Source organism: Oncorhynchus mykiss, chromosome 26 (assembly GCF_057628025.1).
Source record: "Oncorhynchus mykiss isolate SJ-2025 chromosome 26, ASM5762802v1, whole genome shotgun sequence".
In the NCBI taxonomy this organism is placed as follows: Eukaryota; Metazoa; Chordata; class Actinopteri; order Salmoniformes; family Salmonidae; genus Oncorhynchus; species Oncorhynchus mykiss.
In genome coordinates this window covers 39,188,040-39,204,085 of record NC_143047.1, presented here as the reverse complement: position 1 = coordinate 39,204,085, position 16,046 = coordinate 39,188,040, and the positions used below count along the sequence as shown (strand labels likewise).

The window sequence follows — 16,046 nt, the reverse complement described above, 5'->3', positions numbered from 1 at the left end:
AGAGAGCGTGTCATAAAGACGGGGACGCCTCTTTCTACCCTCTGACCCAAGCTGGGAGCGTCGACATGGCTGATTAGCCTCCTAAGAAGACCACTCTCACAGAACGAGTGCAAAGAAACAGACAACCAAAAGAAAGGGCATTGTGACATCGTGTGGACAATCAGAGACTTACACCTGATAACGAAGGAGACGCGGCCATCGAAAGATCAGGGCGTCGGCCAAACCTATCCCACTAAGCGGAACTCGGCCCACGAAGAGATACCCAACGGAGACCTTCAACACGTAAAAACATGCATTATAATTCTGACCCATGAGAGCGGCAATTCGGGGCAAGGTGTCAGGGTTAAACTAAGCATAGTTTACAAATGTATCCAAGTGTGCTTTTATCTTATGCACTTTCTCTCTCTCTCTTTTTCTTTAAATCTCCATCTTGTGTAACACGTGTCATATTGTGTTGGTCTGCTAGGGACCTGTTGCCATTGTATTAATTTCTAACCAATAACCTAGACTGTTTGTGTATGTGTATCTTATGTTATCATTTAGCTTGTTAGTAAATAAGTAATCAACTCAATTTGTGTGATATGGAATGATTTAGTGAAACCCGGGTTTGTGCAGATTTACGAATTATGTGATGTTCAGAATGAGTGAGTTAGTGACTCCTATGAAATCGATAATCTGATCATCTTTGAGTGATTTCGGTAGCAGTAACTCATTAAACAAACTTTTCCTGTGGTGCCCCAGGTTACTGAGTTAATGGTTACAGGATTTTTTGAAGTACCTGTCCTATATCTGTGAGATTTAAGAAGGTTCCTAAAATTGTTAAAAAAGGTACAGTGGAATTACCTGTGGGGAAAAATCAATCAATTATAGAATAAGGCTGTAACGCTAACTATTACCCAACTGACAAGCTAACTGTTACCCAACTGACAAGCTAACTGTTACCCAACTGACAAGCTAACTGTTACCCAACTGACAAGCTAACTGTTACCCAACTGACAAGCTAACTGTTACCCAACTGACAATCTAACTGTTACCCACCTGACAAGCTAACTGCTACCCACCTGACAAGCTAACCTTTACCCAACTGACAGGCTAACCGTTACCCAACTGACAGGCTAACCGTTACCCAACTGACAAGCTAACTGTTACGCAACTGACAAGCTAACTGTTACCCAACTGACAAGCTAACTGTTACCCAACTGACAAGCTAACTGTTACCCAACTGACAAGCTAACTGTTACCCAACTGACAGGCTAACCGTTACCCAACTGACAAGCTAACCGTTACCCAACTGACAAGCTAACTGTTACCCAACTGACAAGCTAACCGTTACCCAACTGACAAGCTAACCGTTACCCAACTGACAAGCTAACCGTTACCCAACTGATTACATACGGTAACAAATGACATAATGCTGCTTGGTCATGTTATGGTCATGCTTAGGACAGCTTTGGTTGTCTTAATGCCAGATACAGGCCTAAAGCAAAGTGATACCTTGTCGCTAAAGTAAGATGACACCTAACCTGTTTGTGTTTGCCAGTGAACCCCTGCGAGCTGCACTGCCGCCCTCTGAACGAGTACTTCTCAGAGAAGATGCTGGACGCGGTCATTGACGGGACCCAGTGCTATGAGGGCAGCTTGAGCCGAGACATGTGTGTTAACGGCATCTGCAAGGTAGCGGCAACCTTGTCCCCAGAAATCTCTCTTCTCGCTGTCTCTCTCACTCCCTCATGCCTCTCGCTCCTTGCTCTCTCTCTCTCACTCTCTCTCATTCTCTACTCAAATTGTCATTCCCTCCTAAAGTCTAAGCTGAGTTAACTTCATTTGTTAAGCTCCCCTTGTTGACGTACTTCTCCTGGTCTCAACATTGTGCTTTAGGGATGTCATTTGATATGCACTTTGTTTAGTCGGGCTGCTGCTTGTTTTCTCGGCAGAATGATTTCGAACGCTTTACATTCTGTATGAAAATGAGTGTGCTGTTCGAGTAAGTCATTATCTCGCACAGTACAGTCTCACTGTTGTCCAATATCTTCATCCCAAAATGTCAGACTGTGCTCTAAGGTCTGATTGGACCAAGAAAATAATGATACACTACCCGAGATGCATCATTTGGTGAATTGATGTACTGTAGTGGGGACACATTTTGTTGTCATGACCCCAGTTGACCCCAGTTGAGCCATTCTGTTTAAAAGCTGGCTTTGTTTAATTGGTTTTGGCTGAAAGCAGTTAAATATTTAGACTGTTTATAAGCCAGTCAAATATTAATGTTAGAATCTATGTTTTTAGCCTTTTATCTTGTTTCATTTACATCTTCAAACAAGACCAACATTGTGACCCTGGTCTTTGGTTTCCATAGTTTCCACTCATGTCCAAGACATGGGTCATGTTCCCCTGCTTAGACCTTGCGTACATCAACCAATGATTGCGTGCCATGTCATCGACTGTGCCGTTGGACACCAGATTGCTTTAACATGTGACGTGGTTAACTGATACGTAAAATACCTATCAAGGTATCGTAAGACCTGGCATGCATCAGCAACACCTGAGCAGAGGAACGTGCTCATTATCTAAGGACTGGAAGATGAGGGATTTAGAGTGCACAATGCAACTGAGGTTAAAGGGAAGGATCAACTCAAGTTAAAAGGATAGTTTCATTTGTGAATCATCACTGCAGAGGGATAGTTCACACTGAAACAAAGTTTGTCAGATGTTTTCATACGGCACAAAGTCATCTGAAGTTTAGCTCCGTCCACACCATCTGTTGTATAGATCTGGCTAGGCTATATGCATCAGGATAAATCAGCAGGGCTCAGTTTCACCGAAGCTACTGAAACAATGAGCAATTGCACATTCGTCAAACTCATTCCACAGAGGGCCGAGTATCTGTGGGTTTTCGCTCCTCCCTTGTACTTTATTGATGAATTAAGGTCACTGATTAGTAAAGAACTCCCCTCAGCTGTTTGTCTAGTTCCTAATTGAAAGGAAAAACCAAAAACCCACAGACACTAGGTCCTCCATGGAATGAGTTTGGTACCCCTGAGCTATTGGAACCTCTTATGTTCCACAGTATACACAGTGGAGGCTGCTGAGGGGAGGACGGCTCATAATAACGTCTGGAACGGAGCAAATGGAATGGCATCAAACACATGGAAACCATGGAAACCATGCGTTTGGTGTATTTGATACCATTCCACCAATTCCGCTCCAGCCATTACCACGAGCCTGTCCTCCCCAATTAAGGTACCACTAACCTCCTATGATACACAACAAATTACACATAGATCACGTTGGAGCTATGGAAATGTTTGTCAAACATTGTTTTTAAGGTGAACTATTTCTCTGATGACAAATGCTCATTCCTGAGTCCTGTCCCTCTACAGGAGATTGTAGAGCCTTGTGCTCAAAAGTTTCCCTCACTTTTCATATTTGCGTGTCAGACAGGTGACATTAGTTTTCTGCATCACCTCAGACAACACTCATTTTTCATGATCTCCATTTTTTTCACACAACGTAATTATAGTACATACTATGTTTATTTTTTGGGGAAAGACACGTTAATATTTTACTTGCATGGTTGACGTATTGATGGATAAAGTCATTATCTCCCAACATAGTCTCACTCTTGTCCGATATCTTCATCCAAACTTTCAGACTGTGCTCTAAGCTCTGATTGGACGAGCTAACGAATTTGGATGACTTCATGAGGCGAGGATCACATTTTGTTGTGGTAACCCCAGTTGAGACGTTCTTTTTAAATGCTGGCTTTGTTTAATTGGTTTTGGCTGAAAGCAGTTAAATATTTAGTCTGTTTATAAGCCAGTCAAATATTGATGTTAGGATCCAACTGAGAATTTGAATATAGAACGTTTCTCTGATAAGTTTTCATTTTGTCCATATTCTTTCCAAACAACACAGGTATAGTGGATGGATAATATGGTTACTAGATGTAGTGGGGACACAATGTGGTTGTGGTAACCCCAGTTATCAAATGCTAGTTCCAGAGTCCTATCACACTACAGGAGATTGTCCTGCCTTGTGCTTATTGCTTCCTTAGCATTTTTTTCTTTGTTTGTTGTTAATTTTCTGCATCACCTCAGACAACTCGTTTTTCAATATCTCAGTGACTACAGACTAAATGGGGAGATGATTATCTAGCAGAACTGTGAATTTGAATATAGAAAGTTTCTTTGATACATTTTCATTTTGTACACATTATTTTCACAACATTATTATAGTGATTATATTATTATACATTATTATAGTATTCACTATGATTATTTTAGAAAAAAATACCAATTGTGAATGTTTTGCTGCAAAATGGACGTATTGATGGATACTTTTGTTTCAGGGCGAGTACATTATTTTGTCCTCAAATTATCTTCATATGATTCCGGTGAACCCTAAAGATGGAACCCAAAGACGTACTGATGTCCTAAAATGGACACCCTACACTGTAATGCGTGGCATCCATTTTAGGTTATCCTTTATTCTCTGCTGAAGGCCTGTCATTCTTCTCTGCTGTCAGTTCAATCGTTGTGTAGTATGAAACGGCAGGTTCTTGCTTTGTTTTGATCTTTTCAGAATGTGGGGTGTGACTATGAGATTGACTCCAACGCGGTGGAGGATCGCTGTGGGGTTTGCCATGGCAACGGGTCTACTTGTGAGACTGTGAAGAAGACCTTTGAGGAGAGCGAAGGGCTTGGTATGACACTCATGCTACTCTCTGCACTTAAAGTGGCCCTCCAGTCTCCTTTTTCACCTCATTTAACTCCTGATTTACTTAACAAAAGGCACATCCCAATAGGTGGTCAAGGTTCTGTATGTCGTGACATGGCACATTTTACCCTTTGGTGTGTACTTTACTGTATTTATACTTGAGATACCACCTTTTCAACAGTGAAAGTATTAAAAAAAAGAATCTCTGGAGAACGTCTACTGATATAGGATCAGCTCTCCTCACCTCAATCGGAACCTTAACCATTATGAGATAAAAAACCAGACTGACCCTGGAACAGGTTTTTAAAGTGATAGACAGTGTACTGTACACTGGGTATTGTTGTCAGCGTCCTGTAGCTTGGTTTGAGCTGTCAGTTTGAATGTGAACTAGGTCATGTACTGCATCTCAAGTTTCTGTCTCATAATCAACCAAGTGTTTGGTGGTATAGTATTATATTTCCATAGACTTCAAAGCACAAGTCTGACATCAGTCCCTTTTTGTGGAGGTATTAAGAAGGTATCAAGCTGGGTGGATTAAAAGACAATAAACTAGGTCAAATTGAAAAGGAGAAAAGTAAAGTGTACCGAGGGTAGTAGAGTTGGAAGTTGAACAGCCCCTCTGGACCCCCCTGTCTGTCTCCCAGGGTATGTGGACATTGGGCTGATTCCAGAGGGGGCTCGGGAAATTCGTATCGAGGAGGTGGCTGAGGCTGGGAATTTCTTGGCTCTCCGGAGTGACGACCCCGGAAAGTACTTCCTGAACGGCGGTTGGACTATCCAATGGAATGGGGAATACAAGGCAGCAGGGACGGTGTTCACCTATGAGAGGACAGGACAACTGGAGAACTTGACCTCCCCTGGACCAACCCTAGAGCCAGTGTGGATACAGGTAGGATCACATACTCGTGCATCACAAACACACACACACACACAGCATGTGCCAAATACTCCGAACCACACACACAGCATGTGCCAAATACTCCGAACTGTCGTTTAACAAGCATTGCATGGTTTGTTTATCTAAAATACCTTCCACTTGAGAGATGTTATCCGGGAAAAACCACACGTAAACAGACAAAATGTTCACTTACACACATTTATTTTGTTTTGTTCAACTTTAATCAAACCGGGACATCTCTTTTCAATTAAACTCTATTTTGCATGATCGGCTCTATGGTTCTAGTTTCATGGAGATCTAAGATGATGTTCGCTTTTGATTATAAGTAATTATTCCCAAACAGGGTTTGGTTGTTCAGGCAGTGTAGATGTTTACACAGAGCTACAGTAATTAAATAAATGTCTCTTATTTCAAAGGCTGTGTTATTTCAAAGACTTTAACCCTGCTGTGCCAACCTGTGCAAAACGAAGGGTACAGTTTCCAAGAATTGTTTGTTGTTGACCTTGAGAGAATCCACTTTGAATCTGTACAATTCTCATCCAGCGAGAATTCCTTTGTGTTATGGCTACAAAAGAGAAGGGTTTTTTGGTCGAAGCCATTTAGTTTCGAATGGTGGTGCCGTATTCTATCCTGCCTGTCATTACAAATTCCCCCCATGTACAGTAAATTCATCCACAGCTACACCCGTACAAAGGCATCACAACAACTGAGCAACGATCTCAATGCCTGTTTTTAGACTTTAATGTAGCTGACTGCCCAGTGAAAGTCTCACTTTTAACTCCTATCTGTTAACTCATATCTACATAATGTTGTTGACTCGTCCTGTACTCTTATTTCTGGCAGAAGCATAAATTGGAGAAAAAATGCACTTAAAAAAACCCATCTCAAACCGACGGTTTCAAAAACGCTGGCTATTTTCTCATAGAACACGTTGTCATCTCCCTGAGGAGGATGAGCTAGCCAATCAGCGGCCTAGAGGAGGATGGGCTAGACAATCAGTTTTCTACCGGGAAACGCCCACACCAGGCCAGGTGGTGGAGGCTGTACCAGGGGGCAGATAAAGGGCTTTGTCCCACTGTGGGGATCTGAAGCCCCCCTAGCCTGGCATGGTGCCCACCAGGGTAGGGGTGGTAGGGGGACAGCTTCTGTCTGTCTGTTGGACCACAGACAGTGGACAGGGAGATGAGTACTGGCACTGATGTCATGTTGACCTCTTCTCTCACTGGCACTGCTGGAGTCTACTAATAGCCTCTCTCTCTCTCTCTCTCTCTCTCGCTCATGAGTTGATGCTTAACTTTCTTTCATCCTCTCTCTGTCTCTCTCTCTCTCTCTTTTTCCCTCTCTCATGAGTTGATGCTAAACTTTCTCTCCCTCACACCAAATTAGTGTTTGTGTGGTGGTTTCTCACTGATGGTTCAATGTTTTTGTTATGAACTCTAATGAGACCACCTGTGTGAGGTAAGTGCACCATGTGTGATGACTTGTAGTTGTGTTATGTTCTGCAGTAAGTGGAAACCTATAATCAACAAGTGAGAAATGATTGATCATGTGTACATAACTGTATGACGGTAACACGCAGCGCAGCACTGAAACAACTTCACAATCTACCATGTTATTTTTTTACATTTAGCGATAAAATTCCCTTGCGTCTCTATCTCACTGTGAGGACACAATGGAAACAGATGATTTCCAAATCATTTAGCCTGTCACAAGGCCCCGTGACAATCTCAGCCAAAATGCTTTTGTTTTGGGACATGTGCCACTCAAAATTCAATGTTCCTATCTCCGTCTCCAGAGGAACCGTTTTGGAATGCCTTTCAGAGACAAATACCTTTCAAAATAAATATTTGCACCTTGTCCAAGTAAAACCCTGTGGAGAGAACAACTGTTGAGCCGACTCCCCAGATCCCAGCTTTACCTTTCCATTAGTGTCAACTGTGTCTGCTCACACTGTTTACCCGTCTTGCACAAAGCTCATTCATCACCTAAGTGTGTCAGCCTGTCCAAACACAGGATCAGGGAAGTGGCAGCTCGGTTGTTAAGTCCTCTCAAATGGACCCTACAGTTCATTGTAACAAGCTTCCATTGACACACAGAAAAGTCAATGACTTGAGGGAAGGGCGAAGGATGTGTCAAAAAGAGTGTTCAAAGGGCAAACACGTAACCATGGTGTTTGCTGAGCGTTGATAGATATTGGAGATGAGGAGCGTTCCCTGTGGAATTGGATTCCATAGCGTTCTTCAGGTGTTTGTCTCCAGGGCCTCATGTTGGAGATGGTGATGGAGGGTCTGGCGTGGATGGGCTTTATATGTCCCATTTGACCACTTTACCCCGTGTGTCTGACTCGAAGTGGCACTCAGACTGTCATGTTTCAGATATCACTAGGGAGGTAAGGTGTCTGGTAGATTGGACACATTTACCATGGGGTTTGGGGGGCAACTGGAAAAATATTTTTTATAAACCTTGGCAACACGTTGTACAGAGAAAACACATTTGCATTTCACTTAGACAAGGATGTTCCTAAAATGTTGAGCGATAATCACAGCCAAGTGTAAACAGACTCTTTAAAATCGGATAAGATAATAATATTACACTCCACTTTCTGCCAGTCTTGCTTGTCTGAGCTTTATTCATTTACTTTGCTCCTCTGTTTCTGCTGACAACCCATTAACTAGATGTGGATCTACTTTCTGTACTAGCATAAGATGGAAGACAAATTAATTAGCTTCACAAACGTAGTCCATACGCCAAGTACCCACCAAAATATTATCCATGACCTTTTGATGGTGAAAGACAATGTACTGGATTGAAAATGTGGCTGTGATTATATTCGAATACATGCAACTTATCACAATTATTCATGACTAATTGAGTATTCCTTTTGGCTTGGTGATAGCATATGCCTTAGTAACTGCTTACGGAATCATGTGTTATATCAGTGGGCTTTATTCAGAATTGTCAGTGTATCAGTTAGTCCCATGAGAACCCGCTTTGATGTCAGTTTTGGGCAAAAAGCGAAAGAAGATTTATATTGTTCAATCAAATATTGCTTGCTTGTTTCCCAGTTTGCCTGAAGTGATCTTCAATCGTCTGACTAGAGCTGATTCTAATAACAATGATTTGAATCAGCAGCAATACATTGACAGTAAAAACAAAGATGAATTGTGTGGAGCCACAACGTTTTGTTCTGTGCTGTCACTGTGAATGACAAATGACAGTTCTTTGGCAAAATCATTTGTCATAGGCAAGCGCATATCTTGACAGCCACTGTCTCAAATTCTGTTTAGTCTGCGTCATGTAATTATTTATCCCACGTGGAAGAGATATCACGGCCAGTGTTTCACTTCTAACACTGTATAAAATGGTCAAACTCACTGTGACATGACTTGATAGTCAGACGTAACACTTTGTGCTTTGACTTTGTCAGGTTTGCTCCATTCCAATATGATTCCTGAAGTCCACTTAGTTATTTCACCGTGATCCAATAACAGATTTCACAACCTAAACTCAAATCTAGACTCTGGAGATCAACGTGTAGAGAGTTACAGCATACAGAGTGCTGCGGAGTTACCATGGTAACATCATTCATACACTGCAACGTAATGCTGTCGGCTATTCTTTTTAATGCTGCGGTTGTCAATGCTTTTAGTAGATTTGAATGATCCAATCAGACACGAGGCATCTGTGAAAGTGGAGGCCAGAATTTGGGCTTTCATCTGGCCTGAAAACAAATATACTTGTTCCAGCTACTAACACGACAGTGACAGTGAAATTAGCAAAGATATTGTTGTTCTTTTTCCACAAAAATAGCAATTTCTTGTACTCATTCTCTATTGTATTTCACATTGTACTCGAATGTCTTCCCAGAGAGCCCAATGTTCAACATTGTGTAATTGATCACCTATTTGTAATGTTAAACAAAGGCTTATAGATTAGTTACCAGGAGCCCTTCTCTATGGCAGGGGTCTCCAACAGGTTGATGGTAAGCTACCAGTAGCTCGCAGCCCACCTATGAGCAGCTTGCCGAACAATTCTGAAAGTACATGCAGTTTTCACATCCAGCTACTGTACTGTTACAGGTTTTGGTTTTTCCATTTATATTTAGCACTTGGGAACCCCCTGATTGGGGTCACCTTGTTGGTAAGTATGTGTTACACCTGTGCTGGTTTGTCCATCTTGTTAGTCGGAAGGTGTTTCACCTGTGCAAGCCCAGGTGATATTTAAAAGAGGCCGGCCCAGCGCTCCAGTGAAGCTTGAGAGATGTGGTTAACCTAGTGGGCCGTCCATGGTGGGTGTATTTTAGTCTGAGGGAAAACCTAGTGGGCCGTCCATGGTGGGTGTCTTTTAGAACAGTTTACTAGTGGCGTTGCCAACTTTCAGTGGTCACCCACATGGGTGCCTTTCAGAACCCTTTACTAGCAATGGTGTAAAGTACTTAAGTAAAAATACTTGAAAGTACTACTTAAGTAGGTTTTTTTTCAGTATCTGTATATTTTTGACATCTTTTACACTACCTTCCTACATTCCTTAAGAAAATGATGTACCTTTTTACTCCATACATTTTCCCTGACCACCAAAAGTATTTGTTACATTTTGAATGCTTAGCAGGACAGGACAAGACAATTGTGCCGTCTGGTTTGCTGTATATAAGACATTTTAAATGATTTATACTTGTACGTTTACTTTTGATACTTAAATACATTTTAGCAATTATATTTACTTTTAATACTTAAGTATGTTTAAAACCAAATACTTTTAGACTTTTACTCAAGTAGTATTTTACTGGATGACTTTCACTTTTACTTGAGTAACTTTCTATTAAGGTATCTTTACTTTTACTCAAGTATGACAATTGGGTATTTTTTCCACCACTGCTTACTAGTGGCTTTGCCAACTTTCAGTGGGCATCCACATGGTTGTCTTTTTTCATTATTGACTATTCAATCACTATTCTGCATGGCAGTGAAGGTAATTCTTTTTTGTTGTTGTTTTTATTTCACCTTTATTTAACCAGGTAGGCCAGTTAAGAACAAGTTCTCATTTACAACTGTGACCTGGCCAAGATAAGGCAAAGCAGTGCGACACAAACAACAACACAGAGTTACACATGGAATAAACAAACGTACAGTCAATAACACAATAGAAAAGTATATATACACTGTGTGCAAATGAGGTAAGATTATTGAGGAAAAGCAATAAGTAGTGGCGAAGTAATTACAATTTAGCAATTAAACACTGGAGTGATAGATGCAGAAGATAAATGTGCAAGTAGAGATACTGGGGTGCAAAGAAGAAAAAAAAGAAGAACAATATGGGGATGAGGTAGTTGGAAGGGCTATTTACAGTTACAATAATCTGTAAGGTGCTCTGACAGCTGGTGCTTAAAGTTAGTGAGGGAGATGTGAGTCTCCAGCTTCAGTGATTTTTGCAATTCGTTTCAGTCATTGGCAGCAAAGAACTGGAAGGAAAGGCTGCCAAATGAGGAATTTGCTTTGGGGATGACCAGTGAAATATACCTGCTGGAGCGCGTGCTACGGGTGGGTGCTGCTATGTTGACCAGTGAGCTGAGATAAGGCGGGGCTTTACCTAGCAAAGACTTATAGATGACCTGGAGCCAGTGGGTTTGGTGACGAATATGAAGCAAGGGCCAGCCAACGAGAGCATACAGGTCGCAGTGGTGGGTAGTATATGGGGCTTTGGATGGTACTGTGATAGACTGCATCCAATTTGCTGTGTAGAGTGTTGGAGGCTATTTTGTAAATGACATCGCCGAAGTCAAGGATCGGTAGGATAGTCAGTTTTATGAGGGTATTTTTGGCATCATGAGTGAAGGATGCTTTCTTTTGTGAAATAGGAAGCCGATACTAGATTTAATTTTGGATTGGAGATGCTTAATGTGAGTCTGGAAGGAGAGTTTACAGTCTAACCAGTCACCTAGATATTTGGAGTTGTCCACATATTCCAGGTCAGAACCATCCAGAGTAGTGATGCTGGACTTTAGGGCAGGTGCGGGCAGCAATCGGTTGAAGAGCATGCATTTAGTTTTACTTGCATTTAAGAGCAGTTGGAGGCCACGGAAGGAGAGTTGTATGGCATTGAAGCTCGTCAGGTGAGTTAACACAGTGTCCAAAGAAGGGCCAGAAGTATACAGAATGGTGTCGTCTGCGTAGAGGTGGATCAGAGAATCATCAGCAGCAAGAGCAACATCATTGATGTATAGAGAGAAAAGAGTCGGCTCGAGAATTTAACCCTGTTGCACCCCCATAGAGAATGCCTGAGGTCCGGACAACAGGCCCTCCGATTTGACACACTGAACTCTGTCTGAGAAGTAGTTGGTGAACCAGGCGTGGCAGTCATTTGAGAAACCAAGGCTGTCGAGTCTGCCGATAAGAATGTGGTGATTGACAGAGTCGATAGCCTTAACCCCTTACTAGTGGCTTTGCCATTTTTTAGTGGGCACAAACATGGGTGTCTTTCAGAACCTAAGGGCTACCTAAATTCTATCAGCATATTGATTGCAGCACCCGCACGGGCAATACACTGAACCATTGCTACTCTGACTTCTGCTATGCATACAAGGCCCTCCCCCGCTCCCCCTTCGGCAAATCCGACCACGACTCCATTTTGCTTCTACCGTCCTATAGGTAGAAACTCAAACAGGATGTACCCTTGACTAGAACCATTCAACACTGGTCTGACCAATCGGAATCCACGCTTCAAGATTGTTTTGATCACGTGGACTGGGAAATGTTCCAGGCAGCCTCAGAGAATGACATCGATCTATACGCTGACTCGGTGAGTGAGTTTATAAGGAAGTGCATTGGAGATGTTGTACCCACTGGGACTATCAAAACCTACCCTAACCAAAAACCATGGCTGGATGGCGACTTTCGCGCAAAACTGAAAGCGTCGTAGCTGGCTGCGACAGAGCCTTGACTTGAACCTAGAATCTCTAGTGCCACAGCCTTAGACCAGTGCGCCACCCGGGAGGCCCCATCCCTTTAGATTTGTGTGTATTAGGTAGTTGTTGGGGAATTGTGAGATTACTTGTTAGACCTTACTGCACTGTCGGAACTAGAAGCACAAGCAGTTCACTACACTCGCATGAACATCTGCTAACCATGTGTATGTGACCAATAGCATTTGATTTGAACTTCCTTTGAACCCCTTTTGGTTTTATTTTAGTTGTCAATGCGATTTTCTTTGTTAGTTCCCTTTGTTGTGAGTGACATTTGAAGTTTGTCTTGTAGGACGGTCACATTACTATCTAATCAACGCAACATTGACATTATCCCATCCCTGGTTAGCCACTATTGTCTTAAAAAGCCAAACCTAGCACAGTATCTGTCAATTAATTTCCAGCATTATGTCTGTCTGTGTCGTGCGTGCTTTGGTCTATCACTCAGTGTGTAGCCAGTTGATGTGGTAACCATCTTGTGGGTTGACAGAAATACTTTCCCAAAAACCTTCTCAATTAAATGTTAACTGCATAGTAGGCTTACCTGGCAGAAGTACACTACATAACCAAAAGTGTGTGGACACCTTCTCGTCGAAAATCTCCTTCCAAAATCATGGGCATTAATATGGAGTTGGTCCCCCCTTTGCTGCTACAACATCCTCCACTGTTCTGGGAAGGCTTTCCACTAGATGTTGGGACTTGCTTCCATGCCACAAGCATTAGTGAGGTCAGGCACTGAGGTTTGGCGATTAGGCCTGGCTCACAGTCGGCATTTCAATTCAACCCAAAGGTGTTCGATGGGGTTGAGGTCAGGTCTCTGTGCAGGCCAGTCAAGTTCTTCAACACCGATCTTGACAAACCATTTCTGTATGGAGCTCGCTTTGTGCACTGGGGCATTGTCATGCTGAAACAGGAAAGGGCCTCCCCCAAACTGTTGCCACAAAGTTGGAAGCACAGAATCTTCTAGAACGTCATTGTATGCTGTAGCATTACGATTTCCCTTCACTGGAATTAAGGGGCCCGAACCATGAACTCAGAACATCCAATTTCGTTGTTTCTCTATGAATCAAAGTAATTTTAAGAGTGAAAAACCAGGACATTTTTTACTTTAACTGGGAAACTATAAAACATAATGGGGGGGTTGCAGATTTTATAGGGCCCCCATTAGTTGTTTATTAACCATTATTTTACCAGGTATATTGACAGAAAACATAGTGCACTACTTTCTCCTAGTGAAGAGTTGCAGGGGAGAGAAAAGAGGAATGTTCCTACTTGAAAGCTAGAAAGAATGTGTAGCTTGGGACATGTTTCATTTAAAGTAGCTCTCATGCTAGAAAAGGTTGGAGAGCCCTGCTCTATGAAGTATGCAACATGAGTTATTGCTTACTGCCTGTGCAAGATTAGGGTACAGGCAGCGTATCACTGGGTATCACAGCCAACAGACTCTGTGCCCTGGCAGTCTCCCGGTGCTGTCCGAAGCTGACCTGTTCTAACTTTACATCCTGTCTGTTTGGATAGCTGAGATCAGCTCAGGGCCTTCCAATGATGCTTGGTCCAGAAATTAAAGTGGAAATTGGTACGTGATTGTGCTGTTGGCTGGAATATGCCCCCCTCCTGTGGGATCATCCACCACCCAATCCAATCTCCTAAATACATATTAGCCACACACACCTCAAACCACTAACATGAGCACATTCCACACACTCCCCAAAACACATGCCCCCCCCCCATACCACTGCACAGCATGACACATACACATAGTACACACACACACAGTACACACCAAACAACAAACCCTTCAACATCACTCACTTCAAGAAATATGTGATCCGAAGCAGCAATGACTTGTTGACTGTTTGAACTTTTAGTTTGTGTGTTTTATGCTTTTGTCTGTCTCGTCTGTCTCGTCTGTCTCATGCTGTCTCATGCTGTCTCATGCTGTCTCGTCTGTCTCATGCTGTCTCATGCTGTCTCATGCTGTCTCGTCTGTCTCATGCTGTCTCATGCTGTCTCATGCTGTCTCGTCTGTCTCGTCTGTCTCGTCTGTCTCATGCTGTCTCATGCTGTCTCATGCTGTCTCGTCTGTCTCATGCTGTCTCATGCTGTCTCGTCTGTCTCATGCTGTCTCATGCTGTCTCATGCTGTCTCGTCTGTCTCATGCTGTCTCATGCTGTCTCGTCTGTCTCATGCTGTCTCATGCTGTCTCATGCTGTCTCATGCTGTCTCATCTGTCTCGTCTGTCTCGTCTGTCTCATGCTGTCTCATGCTGTCTCATGCTGTCTCGTCTGTCTCATGCTGTCTCATCTGTCTCATGCTGTCTGTCTCATGCCGTCTGTCTCGTCTGTCTCATGCTGTCTGTCTCATGCTGTCTCGTCTGTCTCATGCTGTCTCGTCTGTCTCATGCTGTCTCGTCTGTCTCATGCCGTCTCGTCTGTCTCATGCCGTCTGTCTCGTCTGTCTCATGCTCTCTCGTCTGTCTCATGCTGTCTCGTCTGTCTCACGCTGTCTGTGTCGTCTGTCTCATGCTGTCTGTCTCGTCTGTCTCATGCTGTCTGTCTGTCTCGTGCTGTCTGTCTCGTCTGTCTCATGCTGCCTGTCTCGTCTGTCTCATGCTGTCTGTCTTGTCTATCTCATGCTGTTTGTCTCATGCTGTCTGTCTGTCTCGTCTCTCATGGTATCTGTCTCGTCTCTCATGGTATCTGTCTCGTCTCTCATGGTATCTGTCTCGTCTCTCATGGTATCTGTCTCGTCTCTCATGGCATCTGTCTCGTCTCGTGCTGTCTGTCTTGTGCTGTCTGTTTTCATGCTGTCTCGACTGTCTCATTCTGATTGATCCTATGTGTTCTACAGCTACTCTTCCAAGAGACAAACCCAGGGGTGCGCTATGAGTACACCATCCATAGAGAGACTCTTCTGGACTCAGACAATGACATCCCTATCCCCAGTTTCTTCTGGAAGTATGGCTCATGGACTGAGTGCAGTGCCACCTGCGGGACAGGTAAGACACCAATAATGGTGGTTTGCTACTATGGATGTTTACCCAGAGATGTAGTTCATTATATCCTACTGGCCTACTATTTACAACACATCCAGGTTATCATGCATGACTGGCTTTGCTTAGTCTCTTATGGGTCATGTTACAATGTACTACTTCACTAGATAATTAAAACCTGGACAACGGTTTTTAGCTTTGAACTTTCTAAAATGACGTTTTTAAAGACCCAGGTGTGAATCCAACTTTGGTCTTGATTTCTTTATAAAGTATATTGGAGGTTAATTGTTGTTTATTACTCTTTTAGTTTGGGTCATAACCAAGAACATTACTATTTTAGCGTGAGTCACAACCAACAACATTAAAAGGGTGTTGTGGTGAAACTATGGAATCCCTGAGTGGGTAATGAAGGATGCCAACATCATGGAATCCCTGAGTGGAGGGTAATGAAGGATGCTAACAGCATGGAATCCCTGAGTGGA

The 16,046-nt window shown here is 42.9% G+C and overlaps 1 protein-coding gene across 1 annotated transcript in view; it reads left to right on the top strand.

The window, feature by feature from the left end:
* The window catches only part of adamts7 (ADAM metallopeptidase with thrombospondin type 1 motif 7), a 172,360-nt gene that overhangs the window by 92,456 nt on the left and 63,858 nt on the right, over positions 1–16,046 (top strand). Inside the window, exons 13-16 of the mRNA XM_090223052.1 lie at positions 1,541–1,674; positions 4,582–4,702; positions 5,361–5,605; positions 15,423–15,570. Coding sequence (XP_090079178.1) covers positions 1,541–1,674; positions 4,582–4,702; positions 5,361–5,605; positions 15,423–15,570 — 648 coding nt within the window. The remainder of the gene's footprint in view (positions 1–1,540; positions 1,675–4,581; positions 4,703–5,360; positions 5,606–15,422; positions 15,571–16,046) is intronic.